Genomic DNA, 21,801 nt, shown 5'->3' on the forward strand with positions numbered 1-21,801 from the left:
AACTCCTCACCATCCATCAAATGTTTTCCAAAAATCAATGCATCCCAAGAATGCACCTGCCAAGACAAGGAAGAGTTCGCAGCCTGATGGAGCTCAACCAAGTGCACAGAGTGGCAACTGTTCTCTTGTTCCAGCATATGGCAGCTTGACTGCCAGGTAGTTATCATTTCTTCAAAGCACAGCAGTGCCGCTGATGCTGTGCCCCTCTACCACTACACTGGTACTCATTTTGCCAACCTCAGAAGGAAAACAGCATGAGTCAACCCCACCTGGTGTTAATTCAGTGCCAATGGGGCTCAAACTCAGGACTCTAAGATCCCAAGCCAGCCATCGAACCACTAAGCCAACACCAGGCTTCGTGACAATCGTAGGATTGGCTGAATACGTGAAAAGCGCAACAGACTACCAAATTCAATTTGTAAGCAAACACAGACAGCAAACCAGAGAAGGTGTCCCAAACACACCTTGAAGCAAATTTACAAAGACAGATGGGAATGCAAGATGTCACACATGAAACAGAAACAAATACAGCCCCAATGATTGCGAAAAAAGATGAAAGAAAAATATAAAACAAAATAGCACCAGATATACACTGACAATTGGGAAAACAATAAAAGATCAGGAAGGTATATATAAAAAGTTGGACAGATTGGGCGTCGACAAAGAAGGCTCTTTAGAATAGCTATAAGAGGTCAGCTCAACTGTGACGGAGAACGAATCTATATATTAATACTGAAGGACCAATTTTGTCCTCCTAGCGGTCACGTCACGTTTTTCTCGGTACTGTGACCTGAGAAGTTTTGACACGGGGTACGTCAAAGTAGACACGTGCACAAATCAGGGGACTTCTTCACAAGGAGTAGTGTACACCAAAAATGTCGTGTACAAGGACGTTTTGTAGGCCTCATCAGGTAAGGCCATGGAGTACATCGACTGGGATCCGGCTCATACAAGAGCCGCCACTGGTTGTCATATTGGGCTCATGGAATGGAATCCGTCTGTGACGGGGTTTTGGCTAGTCATAATTAATGCCCAAAACAAGGGACACTATATTATGTACCAATGGCTTTAAGAAGATGGCAGGACTGAGCCAATCGGACAAGTTTAGGGTCTGCAAGATAGAAACAGAAAGTACAAGCCACGAACTCTCAGAATGTAAATAACTCATGTCAGAACAGCTGCACACCCAAAGGCACAATAAGGTGTGAAGAGTCATCCACTGGCGCATCTGCCAAAGTGTCAATATCGCAGTCCCAGAAAACTAATGGAAACAACCAATGAACCAAAAGCAATCATTGCCCCCCACCCAAACTCCAAGTCCTCACCCTTCACTCCCAACCCTAAGGCTTCTCCCCTATTAAGCTATCACCAATTTGATTTCAAAGAAACCAAACACAGTCGCTTGTTTAACTGATAATTTTAAGAGAAAACAGTCGGAAATAATAACAACCCTGCATAACCTCTGCAGTGAAAGTGAAGCTTGAGAGAAAGGGTTCCAAAAGGTAAATTCTAAAGTTCTTAAAGGTAAATGCGAAAGGTTTCCAAGGGGTACTTCTAAAGTTCAAAATAATAATTCTAAATGGTTTTAAAAGATAATTCCAAAGGATAATTAAGACTGCCACCAAAGGTGAAAGAGGTTATATTTTCACCACTTTCTGTCTGTTTGTTTGTTTGTCCGTCTGTGTTCCGGATATCTCAAAAGGTTGTTGACGGATCCAGATGAAATTATGTGGACACGTTGGGTGTGTGAAAAGGAAGAATTGATTCGATATTGGTGAAGATCCGGATCTGATAATTTTTTCCATGATTCTTCACCATTGAGAGATATGACTAAACCGAGAAATAACATGATATCTCGAAAAGTTGTGAACAGATTTGGATGAAACTTGGTGGACATGTTGAGTGTGTCACAAGGACAAACTGCTTCAATTTTGGTGAAGATCCAGATCTGGATCTGGATAGTAGATTTATTTAATTTTGAAAATGATTCTTCACCATTGAGTAGGGCCAAAAACGATATAGTACTGGATTGCACGATATTTCAAAAACGTATTGGGCCCGATATGTTCTCGTGGATCAGGCATTACGTGGCGGCAGTATGCGCTCTAACGAGTACCTTTCTAGTTCAAAAATGTATTGGGCCAGATATGTTCTCGATCAGGCATGACATGGCAGAGGTATCCGCTCTACCAAGTGCCCTTCTAGTTATAAGTTGTTTTAATTAAGGTTTGGGTTCTAAAGGGTGATTACCTCTGCCACCGAAGGTGAAGGAGGTTATGTTTTCACCCCTTTTTGTCTGTCTGTTTGTCTTTGTGCAAGATATCTCCAAAAGTTGTAGATGGATCCGGATGAAATTTTGTGGACACATTGGGTGTGTGAAATGGACAAACTGGTTCCATTTTGGTGAAGATGCAGATCAGGATCCGACTATAAGAATTTTAAGTGATTCTTCACCATTTGGAGATAGGGCCAAAAAAGATATATAATATAACATGGTCTCAAAAAGTTGTGGACAGATTCAGATGAAACATGTTGGACACGTTGAGTGTATGACCAGAAAGAACTGATTAAATTTTGGTGAAGATCCGTGATTTTGGTGAAGATTTTTGTGAAGGTGAAAATGTTTTGCTTTACACCAAAGAGGTCAACGAGTGACCTTGCTCTTCGGGTCCTCACCGAACGCAGCCGAGAGTTTCGGCAGGGGCTGCTTGCAGCTTATGTTGATCTCTGTAAAACGTTTGATTCAGTGAATTGGGATGCCCTCTGGAGGGTTCTTGGTCTTCGTGGGGTGCCACCAAAACTGATAGATCTGATGTCTGAACTCTACCCTGGTACTGAGAGTGCTGTGAGATGTGGTGGTACCATCTCTGACTTATTTCCAGTTGTTACTGGAGTTCGTCAGGGGTGTGTACTGGCCCCCACACTTTTCAGCACTTGTATGGACTGGATTTTAGGGAGGATGTCGGAGAGATCAAGCTGCGGTGCATCGTTTGGGAATGTCAAGATCTCGGACCTTGATTTCGCAGATGATGCAGTCATCGTTGCGGAGACTTTAGACATCCTCTTGGGGGCCCTCGAGGTGCTGAATGAGGAGTCGGAGCTGCTGGGATTACGGGTTTCCTAGGTCAAAACTAAGATCCAGGCTTTCAATGACATCTTGGATGCTGCTGTCCTGCCTGTGCCAGTTTGTGGTGAGGATGTTGAGGTCGTGGAGAGATTCACTTACCTCGGCAGTGATATTTATGTCTCTGCTGGCTGAAAGTCAGAGGTCAACAGACGTCTGCGTCGATCCTGGGGAGTCATGGATTCACTGGATCATGGGGTGTGGTGCTGCTGGTACCTGTGCGGGAGGACGAGTCTTCAGGTCCTTGGTGCTTTCAGTCTTGCTCTATGGATGTGAGACTTGGACTCTGACCAATGCTCTGAGACGGAGACTTGATTCCTTTGGTACCAGGTCTCTTCGGAGAATCCTTGGCTATCGCTGGTCGGACTTTGTGGCAATGAGCAGTTGCTTAGAGAGACTCAAATGAGATTTATTACCTGCATGGTCCGTGAGCATCAGTTGCGGCTGTATGGACATGTGGCTCGTTTTCCTGACGCTGATCCTGCTTACCAGATTCTCTCAGCGAGGGAGTCTCGTGAGTGGAGGAGGCCAATGGGCCGACCACGTTCCCCATGGTTGCAACAATTGATCAGCATCTCAAGGAGATGGGGATGGGCCTGGCATCTGCCTGGGGGAAGGGCAGACGGAGGCCCCTGGAGTACCGGCGGAAAGTGGACGCAGCGACGCACTGTTCTGGCGCATGCTCCCACACCTGACCTGACCTGAAGATCCGAATCTGGATCTGGATACGATAATTTTTTAATTGATTCTTCACCATTGAGAGATTGGGCTAAACTAATATAAAGCACAATATCGCAAAAAGTTGTGGATGGATTCGGACGAAACTTGTTGGACATGTTGGGTGTGTGGCAAGGACGAATTGATTCAATTTTGGTGAAGATCCAATTCTGGATCTGGATGCAAGAATTACTTGATTTGTAAAGTGATTCTTCACCATTGAGAGATAGAGCCAAAAACGATATATAGCATGATATTTTAAAAATGTATTGGGCCCGATATGTTCTCATGGATCAGGCATTACGTGGCAGAGGTATGTGCTCTACCGAGTGCCCTTCTCATTCAAATTGGCTTTCAAGGCTATCTCTGATGTTCTCAAGGGTAATTGTAACATTTTAAAGGGTAATTCTAACCGAAAAGGTAAGTCTAATTATTTTTTTAAGTTCCCCACCACCAACTCCCCTCCCCACACCTCCTGCTTTCATCCTCCATCCAAATTTGAGTTGCAACGTTAGGACAGGGTCCTGATGTTAAATTTCAGAGGTCATGCTGATCACATGACAGGTAGTGTGACAAAATCACGTACCTGCAAATTCCTTCCAAAATCTTCTTCTCCTGATCCACCAGTCAGAATGCTACCAAATTTGGGTTACAACTTTAGGCCAGGGTAGGGATGTTAAATTGCTGAAGTCATTCCGAACACCTGACCGAAAGTGTGTCAAAAGTGTGGTCACCTGTAAAGTTTCAGGCTGCTAGGTTATATAGTTTGAGACTTATAGAGAAGACACACACACACACACACACACACACACACACACACACACACACACACACACACACACACACACACACACACACACACACACACACACACACACACACACACAAACATGCGTGCATTGCCTTTTATTAGTATAGATAATTATTATTTTGTAAAAAAAGGTTTTTTTTCCCTTCTCTGTCTGGCCTGAACTAGCTTTGGGGTTGTCATGTGGGAGATTGCTACAAGGAAGAAACCACGTGCAGGCAAGTTGTGTTGGCTTTTCTGTGAACAGCAGTGCAAGTTCCTTTGTGGCATCCCTACATCCATCACCGTGAACATAAAATATCTTGTCACTTTCGTGTTTGTTATATCTGCCACCAAAGCTGGAAGGAGGTTTTCACTCCTGTTTGTCCGTCAGTCTGCCTGTGTTTCTCTGTGTGCAGGATACCTCAACAAAATTATGGGCGAAACTTGGTGGACAGCTGTGTGATAAGGAAGAATTTATTACATTTTGGTGAAGACGCGTATGAGGAAAGGATCATTTTAAAATGGTTCTTCACCATTAAAAGATAGTGCCAAAAACGATATATAGCATGATATATCAAAACGATATGGATAGATTATGACAAAACTTGTCGGATGATTTGGGTAGGTGACAACAACAAGCCAATTAGCTCATGTTATCGGTGGGTTGCAATACGTAAACTTCTTAGCCTGGCGGAGGTATGTGCTCGACCTAGTGCTGTTCTGTGCCGTTTCATCACCTTTCAACCTTGACATTTTCACATGTAAAAAGGATGAAGCAATCCACAATTGGATCATTGAAGGGTTGAAGGGAAAAATACCAGAGGACTGCCCTGAAAAGTTTCAAAAGATTATCAACGATGCAACAATCCCAACTGCAACGTCAAGGTTATGAAATAGGTTAAAGGGTATTTCGAGGTGTATTTAATGTGCTTACAACAATAAAGGATAACTACAATTCCAATGAAGACATTGAAGAAGTTTTGTTTTGAGAATGCTTTGTGTGAGTTACTTTGTGGAACCTCAACATCCAACACATGTGAATGTGTTTGCAAAATATTTGTATCCTACTTTCGTGTTTGCAATTATTTTACAGTTTTAATTTGCATTCTCATTTGATTCCCTCATACTCACGAATCAAAGATATGCAACCTTCATATTTTGTCAGATGAAATGGACAACAAAGCCATTGATTCCTTCAAAGAAAAGGAGATGGAAGATATGCCAGCCGACTGCCCAGGAGACTTTCAAGGTCTTGTCAAAGGAGCACGAAAAAAGGATCCATTCGAACGTCCTTCTGCAAAAAGTAGGGGATCAAACAAAGATAACTTTTTGTGCTGACAATGTCAAATTATTACTGCCAAGTGAAATTAAAACATGGGAAATAGTTAGGCAACCATTGCTTGTAAAACCTGTATATCGGATTGTAAAAATACAAGAAGGTATCCATTGAGTTTAAACTTCAGAAGGACAGGCATGGCCTGCTGAGGAGCAATGCATCAACATCATTTAGTTGGTTATTGAGTTTTTTTTTAATTTTGATCAATCCAAGTCTTTGTCCAGTACTGTCGGACCCCGACTTGCGTAGTTCCGCTATCTGCGGACCCCATGAATTCACGGTTCATCAATTGTGACCCGCTTCTATATTCATGGCCCTGTGCTTCGCGTATTCGTGCTTCATAAAATGTGACCTGCTTGTACATTCGCAACCCTGTACTTCGAGAAGTCACGGTTTTTTTTTTTGGGGGGGGGGGGGGTTTCGTGTATTCATGGTTTTTCACTGGCGTGTTCGGGGGGAGGGTTTCGCGGTTTTTCACTGGATTTTTAATTTTTTTCATTGTGAATCACCACCTGCTGGAAACCGATCCCCCTTTTTCCCATTGAAACAATGCCCTGACATTCGTAGATTCAACATTCACTGCATTTTTCAAGAATGTATCCCCCACGGATGTCAGGGTCCAACAGTATTCTAATGCTGAACAACGGGATGAGTTTATTATAAAAATAATCATTATTTTTCTGAAACATTTAAGCAATGGATAAAGTTTCTTCAAACAACCAAGTAGCTTTCACCTTGTAGCATGATACATATCAATGGAGCAAACCCGAACTTGCACAATTTTGCAATAAAAATGTCGAATGTAATAATACCAACTAATTTCTTTCATCAGGTACCCAACATGAAAAATACAACTCTAATATTTGAAGATTACAAGTATTATTTGAGTTTGCATGCATAATGTATCTAGGTAGTGAAGATGCAAGATATGACCAAATGATAAACTGCATCGTATAGGGTGTTTCATAAAAAAATGCAATCCAAAGTTGTTTTTATACTTTAAAAATTTTCCATTGAAACAACATGAAACTTATCCATAAGAATCTTTGTAATATGTAGAATAAAATAGCACACAAAAATGAAGCTCGTGATTTCGGAAGTCAGTTCACAAAACATGTTTGAAATGGCTGCCTTGCTGCAGCAGGCACAAATGGATCCTTCTGGTGAAGTTGTCGATAACTCGGCTGCGTTCCTGAACCGGAATAGCTTTGATGTTGGTGGCAATTGCATTTTGAGGTGGCCAATAGTCTGAGGTCTTCCCCGGTCTAGTCACTCTATCCTTCAGGTAACTCCAAAGGTAGAAGTCAGGTGGTTGAGGTCCAGAGAATGGGGTGTCCATTCAACATCTGTCTTTCTAGAGATGATTCGCTCACTGAATTTCTGTTGTAGCGACTGTATCGATCTGTTGGAAGTGTGCGGTATGGCTCCATCTTGCTGAAACCATTGCACAGACCTGGTGATGTGGCACTTCCTCACGAATGCAACCCAGGACTTCTGGATAACGTTTAAGTACTGCTCAGTGGTTACAATTATCAATTTTCCTTCTTCATCTTGAAACCAAAAAGGCCCAATGATACCACATTTGCTTATGGCAACTCATGCAGTGCATTTCTGGGATGCAACAGCTTTTCACGAACTTCAACAGGGAAGCTATAACCCAAAACACGTATTTAGAGATAACATGACCACTTAAAAGAAAATGTGCCTCGTCAGAAAACCACACGTTACTCAGAAAATTTGGATCCCTTCGCAATTTTTCCTCAGACCAGACTTTGTATAATTAAGATTTTTTTACAGTCCCCTGGGACTTAAACCTCTTTATCAATCGAAAAATAAAAGACTTAGCCAGGGCTATTCTGGTTTCAAACTTCTTTCTGAATTGTGTTTGAGTGTTTTAATGACTTTGTGGCAAAGTAAGACTCCACAATAAAGATCCTTTGTTCAATTGCTCATGCCATCTTCAAAATTAATTGGATGACTCTCTCATGCTTGCAGATTTTCCTCCAAACGATGCTTCATACTTTTTTTGAAAGGAGTGTTTTTTATGGCCAAATTTCACGCTGATCACAAATCCGTTGAACTTTTTGACATAGGATGATGTCTTAGGTTGGTAAAATGCAAAAATTCCAAATGGCCGCCAAATTTACCCACTTTTCAGGTAAAATTTGATAAAATTTGATAATAAGTAAAATTTGGCCATTTTTAATTTTTGCATTTTACCAACCTAAGACATCATCCTAAGTCAAAATTTCAACGGATTCGTGATCAGCGTGAAAAATGGCCATAAAAAACACTCCTTTCAACGGGACAACAGAGAAAAAGTCGATGTGTGCCCAACCCTATTCATACAAACCTGCAACAGAAAATAATTTGTATTAAAAAGTAAAAATTTCACATAACTTGAATAGGATTGTGTTTTTATAATATGAAACACCCTGTATGAAATAAGCCATCTTCAGACAAGTATATAACATTGACTTGAGGATCTAAAAGACATTGAATGTGCAACTACATGTTACAAAGCAAGCAACTTGCCTTTTCGGGATTTATAATACCATTTGCAGCCTGATATAGCATTCCCTAACTTTCTTTTCTCACATGCCATGGCTTCCCATGGGGGAATGCAAGCTGAAGGTAAGTAAAGGTGATCAGCACCCAGCTATGTGGTAAAATAACTGAAAAAATACCCTTGTAAATGTTCAGTGAACCAGAGAAACTTCCACCACACTTTTTATTTTGCTAAAATAGATTATACCAGAGAGTCGGGCTTCCCCAAAAGGTAATAGCTGGTGAAGAATGTTTGAAAACATAGAATGGTATGTCAGCATTTCTATACTGCAAATGCAAAAACAATCAAGGGCCTCAATCGAATTAGACATGTCAGCTTTAAGTTAAACAACAGTTAACACAGCAGCTAACAGTTAACAGTTAACAACAGTTGTGAATCTGTTCACAACTTTTCGAGATATCCTACACAAAAACAAACAAGCAAACAAGAAAGACATCTTGCATAGAATGAGACTTGTAATATTAATTGAACAAATTTGACCTAAAAAAAAATAATTGGCGGTTGAATTCAGTGATCAAATATGAAACTCCTCTTCAAATCCTGTCATTCTGATGAAAATTGACAATTTCAGAAATTCGGCCTATGTTGACCTCAAAAATAATTGGTGGTTGCATTCAGTAACCTGATTTGCAAATCATTTTCAAATTTCAAGTCAATGGGATGAAAATTGAGGATTTTAGAAATCAACAACTTAGTTGTTAACCTTTGGTCGATGTTGACATTTTGGTCATTGTTGACATCAAAAACAATTGGCTGCTTGAATTCAGTGACCAAATTATGAATCCTCTTCCAATTACATGTCAATTTGATGAAAATTGAAATTTTAGAAATCTCACCCAAGTTGTTGACCTTTGGACGATGTTGACCTCAAAAAATGATTTGGTGCTTGAATTAACTGACCTGAAATATAAATCCTCTTCAAATTTCAAGTCAATCGGATGAAAATTGAGGATTTTATAAATCTCACCTAAGTTGTTGATCTTTCACCACTGTTGACCAATTGGTCTCAAAAACAATCGGCTTCTTCCTTATGCAAACTCATGTAGTGTAGTGACGTTTCCTGAAGATCGGTTTACAATTGTGACCTGTAGGTGGAAAACAGACACACAGATAGACAAACAGACAGAATAACAAAATCGAGTAACCAATATACTTGAAAAATCTTCGATTTTGCAAGTAACAGACAAAGAAACAGACAGGGGAGAAAACATAACCTCCTTCCTCCTTTGGTGATGGAGGTAGTAATTATGGAATGAGCGCTACCAAGTTTTAAAAGGAACAAGAAACATGATGGTTGAATATTAGAGTCGAAAAAGTGCTCAAACAGATGAAATAAGCTAATAAAAAGTTTCAAAGTGTAAAAACACTCAAGATAAAGATAAAAAAACTTGTCAAACATACATTAAAAATATGCACTGCAACCTGTGAGGTTGTATTATTATTTACTTTTACTATTATTCTTCTTCTTTCACATTATATAATTGCTATTCGACAAAGAGGACAACATCACTTTAAGTAATTTGAACTACCTTTCTCATTTTACCAAAAAAGTATTTGCCAAACTGCCCATAATAAAAGTTTGATTTTCCTGCAATGACTCAAGATTTTGATTTTGATTTTTAAGAAAAAAGCATTTTGTTTTTCACTTAGTTTTAATGAATTGAAACTTTTTTGTTCAAGCGTAAATGTCCACTGAATGTCACAAATGATAACGATTTATTGTTCTGGGATTATACTGTATAAGTTACAACAAGCAACTTTTTTAAGCCGAAACATTTTTACTGAAGAGAAAATGCTTCTTTATTTAAATTTCTGAATGTGTAGAAACTGTTTACCGTGTGAATTTTTGTGTTTCAGACCTTGTTGAAAGCTTGATGGACCTTCATGAGGATATGATGACTGAAGGATTATGAAATTTCTTTAACTTTCTGATTCTTAAAAAAAAAAAATCCAGCACATCATCTTGTCAAGTGAAGTGAACAACTGAGCCTTGAAATTCTTCTCTTTAATTTTCTGACTGCCTTTATTTTGGCCCATTTAACGCAGTTGGATATTCAGAGTATATTCAGCAATCTGGATGAACATTTCTGAAACTTACACGCAGTGCTTTATGAGACTGCGACAAAATGAAACCACAACACTTTTACAATCGCTCAGTTTTCCTGCCAACCATAGATTTTTTACATCTTGGGAATCCTAACTCACCTTTTACCATAGATGATTCTGCAAACTTAATGCTTTTTTCCCCCTGACTTTAACTTGTGCTTTATATATTATAAATGCTTTAATATAAATCGATTGTTTAATGCAATTAATCTCATACATAGTGGTAGCATTTGATTGTACTTTAAGTTTCAGGAAGTCAAATTGGTTTTAGGAGAACGACTACGTCATGATTTCATTGTTCGTAAAAACCCAGCTCATTTAATTCATGACCATTAGGGTGATGATCATCTGCATGTCTCACCTGGTCTGTCGGTCCACTCATTGGAGTTGACTCTGACAAAACTCCCCTCGTAACAGAACTTCAATCTTGATGTTCATGGGTCTTTGCCTTCTGTAAGTTCGACTTCAAATATACCACAAGAAAATTCCCCTTTACATCCCTTGAAGGGACATACCTTGACATTTACTGCAGTACATTCAGCACTTCTGCAAAAATGTCTAATTCGATCTTTTTCATATTACTAAATGTTGCCCCTTGGTTCCTGCAACTCACTGTTAGGCCTATCTGTCTCTTCGGTGTTGCATCTTCTGTCAAACCCTTGCAACTTATTCATAATATGGCAGCCAAGCTCATAATTAAAGCTCAGAAATCTGTTCGCATCACTCATCCTGAAGATACTTCACTGACTCCCTATACACCAAAGTGCAGATTATAAAAATTGCTGATAAATTTTTAAGTGAAAATACATTGGCTCTTGGCTATGCTTCTGCTTTAATCACACCATACATGCCTGCAAGAACTTTACGTTCTTAAATCGGGAATCTCTGTGAGTTCCTCAATACTTGCTCCTCAACTGTGGAATGTCTTTTAAAACTCACAAAAGCCCATCAGTTACAGTTTTAAAACCTTTCCTAAAATCCCATCTTTTCAACATATTTTTCGAAGTTATTTTGGTCTGATGACCCTTTCTTTCTTTATACAGCACTTTGAGGCTGTAAAACACCAATTAAGAGCACTGTTTCAGAAATTAATTGATTGCATGTTTCTCAACGTGAACAAATGCTTGTTTTGTTTTTTGTAAATCTGTCTCATTCTTGTTGAATGGATATCAGTTATTCATAAATAATTTCATGTAAAATGTAACGATTATGATTTCTAATTAACCACTTTAATTTTGGATATGATACATATTTACATCATCACTCCAAAATGCAATTACTCTGTGCCTACGCTTTACTTGTGTGATATTTCCAGCTGAGGTGAGGAAACTGGATGGCCTGTTTGAATTATTATTATTGATTGTTTGTTTTGAGCCATAAAATAATCATCTGGGATGTTCTAGATTGACTTGTTTATGGATAACTATGCACCAAATCCATATATTTTAACATATTCTGATTGCTGTTTCATTTATTTACATGTTTTCCTTTTGCTTTTCCATTTTCATAATGATTCTTACAAAATACCTTTGATAATGCTGTACTTTTATCTTTAGCTTTGAATTTACTTGATTTGTCTTTTACTTATTTTAACTTTGAGGTGAAGAGCATTTGGTTTTACAATTAAAATCATCAATTATATTTAGTCATCATTCCTGGAGTGTTAATATCATCATTACTGATGACAAATTACTGATCAAAAAGTAACAAACAACAAGGTTCTGGGATTGAGGTACAGGTCACACCTGATATACAATATTAGCTTCTGATTTGTCATGAATGCGAAAAAAGATAAATATTCCATCGTACCTCTTTTTTCTTTATTAAAAAAAATGGCCATTAAGCCAGCTATATTATCCCAAAACACTTTCTTGTGGCCACAAATTTTCGCAAGATACCTTTAAAAAGGTTGGTTTGGGGAAACAGATCCTGGAAACATATCCTGTCTGTCCAGCCATTACAGATGTGGGGTGTTCCTTTGGTAGTTTAGCTACACTGTGAGTACCGAGTGTTTCTTGGAAAATCATGTAAGCAGTGGACTGAATTAGTATTGATGTGGGCCCGGGGTCTGGGTGAGAAAACCACTCGGGAGGGTAACTGTCTCGGGTTCCCACCAGACTCCCCGGAATCGCAGGCCGTCGCACATGGATAACTCCATGACGCGGCGGGTCGCGAACTGACCGTGAATGCCAATAACTCAACCACGTGACTTAGGGTCCTCAGACTAATATCGGTTACCTAAAAATAATCACGTGACCTAATTACCGGGGGACGCTCCCTCGGTACGCCTTCTCCGAACTGGATCACCTTACCGAATTCGATGCAGCCGAGCGACACTGCCAATGACGTACTGGCTAAAAGGAACGGATCATTGGGAATAAAGTCCCAGCTAGGATAGGATACAGACCATGCTGGATCAATGAAAGAAAAGACAAAAACGAGCTGGGAACATTTCCACATAACGATTTATTACAGGCAGGCGAGCAAAAAATATGTGGCACAGTGAATGGATTTATTGTTGTGTGTAAGTAAAGATTGAAAGAAAAGTGTGGTGTGACAATAAAACAAGCAACATACAAAAGCAGACACAGAGCAGACTTATCCCGATATATCTTCTGCAATCTTAACTTGAGTGAAGACAGGCGCCATGACACGCACACGCACATGCGCACGCGCGCACACACACACACACACACACACACACACACACACACACACACACACACACACACACACACACACTCCGATCAAGAGGAGTTAATGAGAATAAAAAGGAGAGGAGATGAGGCGAACGGTCTCGTAATACTTTGCACGATTGACCGACCGCGCTACCCAATACGTTTTGGGGGGATGTTCCGCTGAGTGATCCCTTCTTGATAGTTGGCGCGTCGTCTCTCTATGTGGCTCCAGTGCAGCAAAGCATCTGCGCCAATCCAGAGAAAGGACAAGACCATCAGGCATGAGGGAGGAACTTTGGGTGGAGCCAGCAGTGAGTGGGTGGAGAAGGCGGAGTCGAGAGCGAGTGGGCAGAGTGGCAGACAGGATCAAGTGGGTGGGTGGAGCCAGCGACGAGGCGGTGAAAAAGGTGGAGTCAGCAGCGAGTGGGTGGAAAAGGGCGGAGTCAGCAGCGAGTGGGTGGAGGAGGGTGGAGTCAACAAGCGAATGCAGAGATTGATCCCAGGCCAGACATAGAGGAAGTGCAGGATGAGCAGGAACCCAGATGGCCTCACAACCCATCCTTTATAGACCCTGCGGTTCAGGGCGGGGTGCCACAGTGAAGTGGTGTGGTCACCCGAATCAGGTCTCTGATTGGGCTGCGGCCACTGCACGGCCGGGCCGCCATGATCCGAAGTGGCCTCACTGTACATCCGGCTAGCCATAGCTGAGCTGCGGAATCATCTCTCTCCGAACCCCGTGATATGAATTGCCTTGCACCAAACTCCCGGGTCATGCCCCGGCGACCGGTCGAGGGGCGCGTCACCCCCGCATTCCCACTTGGGCACCCACAGTAATCCACGGTTAGCGCTAGTCAATGCGCCTGCTCCGTCGTACGCCACGCGGCCCGAGCAATCCGGGCCACACATTACGCCTCTGTTTGGTGGCGACTGCATTGAGGCGGAGGCGTGAGAAGACCTCCACCGTCCGTGGGAGACACTGGTGGCCGCGGTGGCAAGCGGAGATCGATGGTAAGATGTTATTGTAAACCCAAGCGCAGATCCGAATGAAGAGATGTACTATGCATGCCCCGTACAATGCACACTTCACAGGGTCTTCTATTGTAGACATCGTTATTTATTATGGGGCTGCGCCCATGTCTGCTATTGTGCTCGCGGTTATTTATCACAGACGGTGGTGTGTGCGGTGCCGGCCCTGATCTGTGTCATGAATTGAAGGAAAGGATGGGATATAATTATTAGATGTAGATATGGGTTGAAAACAGTATAGATGTGAGTATTAGATGGAGATTTGGATTGAAAAGAGGATAGGTATAATTATTAGATGCAGAAATGGGTTGAAAAGAACACACCGTGTGCCTCCTGGAGGATTGCGATGAGGTTGTTTGTTTGCTTTTGCAAAGATACATTCTTATAGTGTAGGGTTTGGCTGCAGTTTTTACAGGTGGCCGTCTGAGTGCAGTGCCTGCTTTGATTTATTCCAGAATTGGAGGAAAAGAGTTGGAATGAAGATAGAGATATAATCAGACCTAACTATAAGATCAACACAACGCATTTCACCCTGTTTGACCCATTAGACATGAGGGAAAGGTCGAACTGTATGTATATTAATGAAATAACTGTCTGGGGACCACTGTATGATGAATGCCATTGCCTTGGAGGCATGCGGTTTCCAAAACCACAACACTACCCCCTCCCTTTTGCTCGACTCGTCCTGAGTCGTTGAACATTCGTGTGGCATGTAGGTGTACTTTCCCGGTTCCCCTTGTATGCTTTACCTATGGATCCCTGAGTGCGATATTTCAAATATATGTCCTAAAAATAATAAACATAGTGCATTGCGTATCTAAACTAGCAGACTCATACGGACATCCTTATGCTACATTTCTGGAATTGAACTAAACAAACAGGTAGGTTAGGACTACATACATTTTTAATATTTACATTACTCATGGCCCAGGACCTATGACTGAAGGTAAGAAAACACAGTAAATGAAAACATTTGTGGATGACTGCAACAGCAGGTGATCACGCAGCCTGGCGTCTTCAGGGCCCTAAATGATCCTTTGTTTGTATTTTTTTTTTTTCCTGGCTGCTGGAGGCAACTCACCCTAAAACGGCAGGCCACACGCCGTTTCACAGTCCATTTGAACTGGCCTTTTCAACAAAGACATCTGGGCTATGGAATACAGTCCCCAGAAATGCGGCTACCTGCATGGCAATCCGTGCAAACACTTCCACAACAGATCGTCCTGGTGCACATGGCAAGGTTCAGCGATATAGCAAGGCATGGAACGTGAGGTCAATGCAAATAAAGGTATGGGCAAGGTATGGCAAATGTAGTCAAAGCAAAGGCATGGCAAATGCAGACCAGTTAAGGTGCAATAGGTTGCCATACAAAGCTGGCCTGCCTTGTTGTAGTCTCGTATAGTTGTGGAGAAAGTGTGGTGGCATTGGCCGGTCCGAAGATGGGTTCGGTCCTACCTTATGGTATCCCCCCATCCTTTTGCCTATGCCTGTCATTGTCCATACCCACCCTCGTTGGGTTGTAAAAAACTAATTCGATTTAGATTTATTTCATTTTTTCCCAAAATGCCTGTGTCCCTCACCCTCTTATCGGCTGTGTTTGGCTAACCTGTCCTAAGCATCTATTCACAATCCCTAAGGTCCCTTAAAGAGGATTGAGCAAGAGACGAGTAAACCTGTCCAAAGGTCCAATGCAGCCTCAGAATAACTCACACAGGTTTCAGCATTTCCACGATGAGTCCAGCGGCCCACGGACAGTGAAGGGATGGATGGTGCAAAGGGATACACATATTCTATCTATACTATCACTTGATAATCTTTAAACTATCCCTGGGGTATTTGAACACGCCTGTCTCTTTAAACTGTTGGTTCTAGCAACCACAATTCCTGTCACCTGTGTGGGTGTTCATTATTAATTTGGGACTGGCCCACAAATTTTCCTCCATGCTCTCGCACAACTTCATGGCTGGGCAGCGTGGCTCCACTGGCAGGTCTGCCCACCTGCCAAACTCATTCTTCAGCACTCCCGGGTCGCTGAGGCTGTCTCCGAGCTGACCTACTCCTCACTACCATGGGGAATGCCCTTACTGGCATTTCCCCCTTGATGCCCACATGGCATTTTGGCTCTCCGGGTCCCTTTTTCCTGGGTACCCTTGCCCATTACCAACTCTAATTCCTTGGTCCCTTGGACCCACAGACTACTCTGGCTGATTAATTCAGTGCCCAGGGTGCCCTCTAACCAGGGTGCCCTCCACACTCCCAGCTGGTTAATCATCTCCTGCACCCTGCAAAATATTTTGTGCCTTTGTTCAATACCAACCACAAAACGACATTCGTTTATTAATTTAACTCTCCCGCGAACTAATATTACACTATACCCTGGGTTCCCTTGGTGGGATTCACTCCTCCCCCCCCCCCACTCATTCATTCGCACCATGCATTCCACAATCACTCCATTTGCATTGAGCCCATGGACCCGCATTCACTCATCATTTTTTTGTTGTTACTCACAACGACGCTCGACTAACTACGTCCCCCTAATGAGCTCGTGCTCCCCATCATCTCTTACTTGAATGCACGATATTGTATAAATAAAATAATGGATTATCTTGAAATTAAACCTGAACTTAGGATAAAATATAGAGTTTCTAAAAAAGCCAATAATAAATTAAATAACCTGTTTTCCAAATATATAAATGATTGATTTTTTTACCCATTTGGGAAAATAAGATAAAATTTAACAACCACAAAAATCTTCCAAATTCATTAAGATGTCCCATAGTTGGTTCAAGCGGGTGTGGAAAAACCTGCTTACTTCTAAAGATGCTCCGTACTCCCAACTTTTTGGATCATGATGATTTAATAATTTTCACAAAGTCAAGGTTTCAACCTGAGTATCAACTAATCTCACAGGGTTGCAATGCTGGTCTTCAGAAAGAATATATAATCGGTTTATTTAAACTTCAAAACAAGCTAAATGATTACAACATTGAAGATATAATACAACTATTTTGTGATACACAGAGATATAAAAAGAAATCACAACCGATAACTTGTATTCGTAGTGATAATTCGAATGATATACCTTCTCCACAAGATTTGTAGAAATCAAAAAAGAACCTCGTTATCTTTGATGATTGTGTTAATGAGAGAAACCAAATGGTAATGGATAGCTACTACACAAGAGGGAGGCATTCTTAGTAATTGTATTTATCTTAGTCAATCATACTTTCAACTCCCTTGTTGCTCAATAAGAAACAATGCTAATACTTTTATTTTATTCAAGTTAAACTCAATAGATATAAACAATTTTTGGAGAGACAATTGTTCTACATTATGTAGTAAAAAGGAATTTGGGGATTATATGAAGCACACGACTGAAAAATATAAATATTTTATTGTGAAACAAGATTAGATATTAAGGGATATATTTTTTTATTTTATAAACAATTACATATATAAATGACAACTATTATTAGAAATCTTGTTGGTGAATGTGCTTCTGGAATAAACTTTTATAAATCAAGGTAGTTGTATAGTACAAATGAGAATATTGTAAATTTGCTTAGAAAGCACAATGTCATTTGTATTGTATCAACAACAACTAGAGCAATAAGACCTGGAGAAGTAGAAGGTGAAGATTATTACTATATCTCAGTAGAGGAACATATGCGATTGAGGAATGAAGGTCAAATATTTGAGGAGGTTTCTCTTGGTACAACAAAATATTCACATTGTAAGAGTGATTAAAGAAACTAAAATCTGGTGGCCTTGGGATATTAGAAACTAATCCAGAAGGAGTGAGACAAATTATTAAAGATCTGAGTGGTAATGGGGTTAAGATTTTATCATTCGGTTTTGATGTTGATGAAGAAACTCAACACAAACGTATGAAAAGCAGAGATACAAGTATTTGTGAAGAAGAAATTACAACTCGTATTAATGTTAATAAAGAATTCGATGAAATATTTAAAGAAAATGATTTATTTGAACACATCTACTTTAATGATGAAGAAAAGGAAAATTTCCCTGTTGACCTTTATAATTCAGTGAATGATATTTTCCAATAAATAAATGGATGCGAAAGAAAGAGTAAGAAGATTTAAGAAGCATCAAGAGTTAGTTTCAAAAGTTGTAAAACAACAGGAAGACATAAAGAAGAAACAGTCAGAAACTAACGGGTGAAGAAGCATTTGAAAGAAAACGAGACAAATTTTTTAAACCACTTTTTAAAACTTTCCAAGAAAAAATTATAGATGCTTCCACAGTTCCCACAATAGAATATACTCAGAAAAAACTTCAAATGTTAAAAGATTTCAGTCAAATGACGGAGGAAGAATTAGGACATATAGGAGAATTAGAATATGATGATAAAGGATTATTTCAGCAACTGGAAGAGATTAATCAACCCCCTGATTATATTGTGAAGGCTCTTCAAAACAACGAATATTCAGCGGATTCAAAAACCAAAGCAGGACTCATTCCAACAGAACAACCAGCAATATTTCATCTTGTTCAAGAAAAGGTATTGATATTTAATGATGAATTAAGGTTCTTGAGTTCTGCTCAACCCCCTGTTAAACTAACTCTGAGATTAATGTTTCTTCTCACAAAAGATGGAAAACAAGGTTCAACTGTGAGGGATGAATCAAAGTATTTTGATCAACCATTGGATAAGGAAAATAAGGATGATATAGTATATATTGATCTGCTGGACTCTCTTAATTATAGGGTTAGTCTATCTGGTAAAAGTAGGAAGAATGAGGAGAAACACATTATTCAGGCTTTAAGTATCCTTGGTTCAGGTGTTAGTTTTCTTCCAAATGACCCATCACAATTCGTTAATAGACTGTTGTTGCTGTTACGTAGTAAGAAGGCTGGAAATAACAATTGTTTTAATGAAGCATCAGCCATTTTAGACCAGTTGATGAACATGAAAGTAATTAATAAATGTCAACACAAAGACATTTTATCTCATATTAAATAAGATGAGAAGAACAATCCTTAGTTTTAATTTCACAACAAGCGACAACACATCTTCATTCCCATACCCACTACAACTTGACACAACAAAAGAAAATGAGCGTCTTTATTGTCCATGGAAACTTATAATACCTTATTTAATATCACCGAGAAAAATGACAAGTTTAAATATAATCCAGGAAGTGGATACAAAAAGATAACAGTTTCACCCGGGGAATACGAGATTTCTCAAATATATTCCGAAATTGCTCGTCTTATGAAAGAACAGCGTGATGAACCAAAAAATATTGTTATAGATATTCAAAAACACACTTCAAAATCAACGATTAAATTTAAAAATAACTACAAGGTTTATTTCACAAGTGATAATTCATTTTGAGAGTTATTGGGTTTCTCCTCAAAAAAGATTGAAATAATGGGACATTTTACAGTGATAATATTATTCAAATATCCTCAGGTATAAATTCGGTATTATTTCACTGTGATGTGATTGATGGTGCTTCTAATGATGGAATAAGAACAAATACAATATTTTCATTCAACGCATACTCAACCCCAATTGGTTATAAATTCAATATGGAACCCAAAAATCTGGTTTATCTAACTGTGTCTGGAAAAACCATATACAGAGTAAATTTTAGGATAACCGACCAAGATAATCGCATGATTTATTTTAATGGAGAAATTGTATCCATCAGAATTCACCTCCGTGAAGTTTTCCAATGAATAAATACGATGGTTCTTGTGAGGAAACACGAGTTGGGAAAATAAAAAAATAATTACTGGGGATGGGATGTTCCTTTCCCCATACTACAAGGGTGAAGTTATGTATCTTGGTTGAGGATACTATAAACCGAAGAGAAAAAAGGGGTGTCGGACATCAATTTAGAAAAAATGGAGATGGGATAATTGATACTCTAATGGGTATAGGTTCAACTATTCTTAAACGTAAAGACCTAATTGGTTCAACTGCTTCTGCTGTGGGAAACGTAGTGGGTGCTTTAAAGAGTATAAAAGATGCTCAAAAGGAATCTCATAAATTACAAGCAATAACAGAAATTCAGAAAGGCAAAACTCAGTTGTCTCCACAAGAACGACAGAAAATAATTCAAATACTTGGGTCAGGGTTTCAAAAGTTTTAACATCTTTTTTTCCTAAATAAATACAAGTATGGAAGCAATTGATAGTATCTATGATTTGGATGACACCATTGTCATCTCAAACTCCATGAAAAAAGAAGACTACTTTAAGGTAAATGCAATAACTGGAACAGACTGGAATGCAAATGGAACCAAATTTTTTTTTAAATAAATAATCAACAAACTTATTTGAATCTTGCTGAAAGTTTCTTGTTGTGTAAATTTACATTCACTCAGGCTGCGACTAACACAAACGCTACACTCATAAATTATTTATTCTGGAAAATGTTTGGTAGTGTTCGTTTGTACATTGGAACACAAGAAGTTGAAGCGGTTGATTATGTCTCTGCTACATCTGAAATGATGAAATTCACACTATATTCATTTAGTGATAGAATGGGAAAGGGGGCTGTCGAAGGTTTTATTCCTGATATGTCAACGGGACAAACAGACCCTGGATATAGTCAAAGGAAAGGAATGTATAATGATGATACAAAAGCAGATAATAGTTTTACTGTTGCAGTTCCTCTTAAAGGTATATTTGGATTTTGTGATCATAATAAAGTTCTGTATGGACTTAAAATTAGTTTTCAACTGCAAAGGAATGATAATGAAAATAGATTACTTTTTGGTGTGGCTCATGATTTTGCTGCTCAGAATAAATTTTTTATTGATGAAATGAGTTGGTATATTAGTGAATATACTCCTAATCTTAAAACAGAAGCGATGTTGAATAGAAGGCTTAACTCAAAGAAACCACTCAATGTATAATACCTTGAAAGAAGATGCCAACACGTTAAACTGAACCAAACCACTTTTACATGGAATTTGGATGTTCTGGAAGGAAAGCCACGATATCTGTGGCTCATTAAAAATAAGAAGTGAATACTTCGTATCGTGTGGCTGAGGGCAGTAAAAGTCGAGGTTAATAATGATGAAACAATTTTGCACTTATAAAATTTAAATGTAGACACGGTGAATTAGCATGCATGATGGGAAGAGTTGTGATGTTGGACAAATTTCTATTTATAGCCCTCAGATCAAAGGGACGTACACGGCCATTAGTGTGACAGAAGACACAGGACAGAATAGCCAATTATATAACAGCACGATGTCGCCGCACTGTAATAACCACTTCTGTCACCAAAAAAGAGGAAGAAATCACCACCACACCACATTTTAAAAACACTTCTGGTGAAAAACAATGAAGAACGAGAGTTACAACGCTGCGTGTCAACAACTAATGGAAAAGGAAGATTATCACTTCCTGCTCAGAAAATCAACTTCCGGCATCACACAGAAAACGATTCAGCACAAAAAACGTCGCTCTTCCGCA

General features: G+C 39.6%; 1 protein-coding gene across 2 annotated transcripts in view; it reads left to right on the plus strand.

The window, feature by feature from the left end:
• Positions 1–12,283, plus strand: part of LOC147016066 (mixed lineage kinase domain-like protein) — a 71,459-nt gene extending 59,176 nt beyond the window's left edge. For both annotated transcript variants that reach the window (XM_085848754.1, XM_085848755.1), the window contains 3 exons: positions 4,818–4,867; positions 5,797–5,934; positions 10,394–12,283. In XM_085848754.1, the coding sequence (XP_085704880.1) occupies positions 4,818–4,867; positions 5,797–5,934; positions 10,394–10,449 (244 nt within the window). In that variant the 3' untranslated portion in view covers positions 10,450–12,283. The remainder of the gene's footprint in view (positions 1–4,817; positions 4,868–5,796; positions 5,935–10,393) is intronic.
• Positions 12,284–21,801: the final 9,518 nt, after the last annotated feature.

The sequence above is a fragment of the Eptatretus burgeri genome, chromosome 12 (assembly GCF_056783735.1).
Source record: "Eptatretus burgeri isolate ZD-2024b chromosome 12, Ebu_testis_v1, whole genome shotgun sequence".
NCBI lineage: Eukaryota > Metazoa > Chordata > Myxini > Myxiniformes > Myxinidae > Eptatretus > Eptatretus burgeri.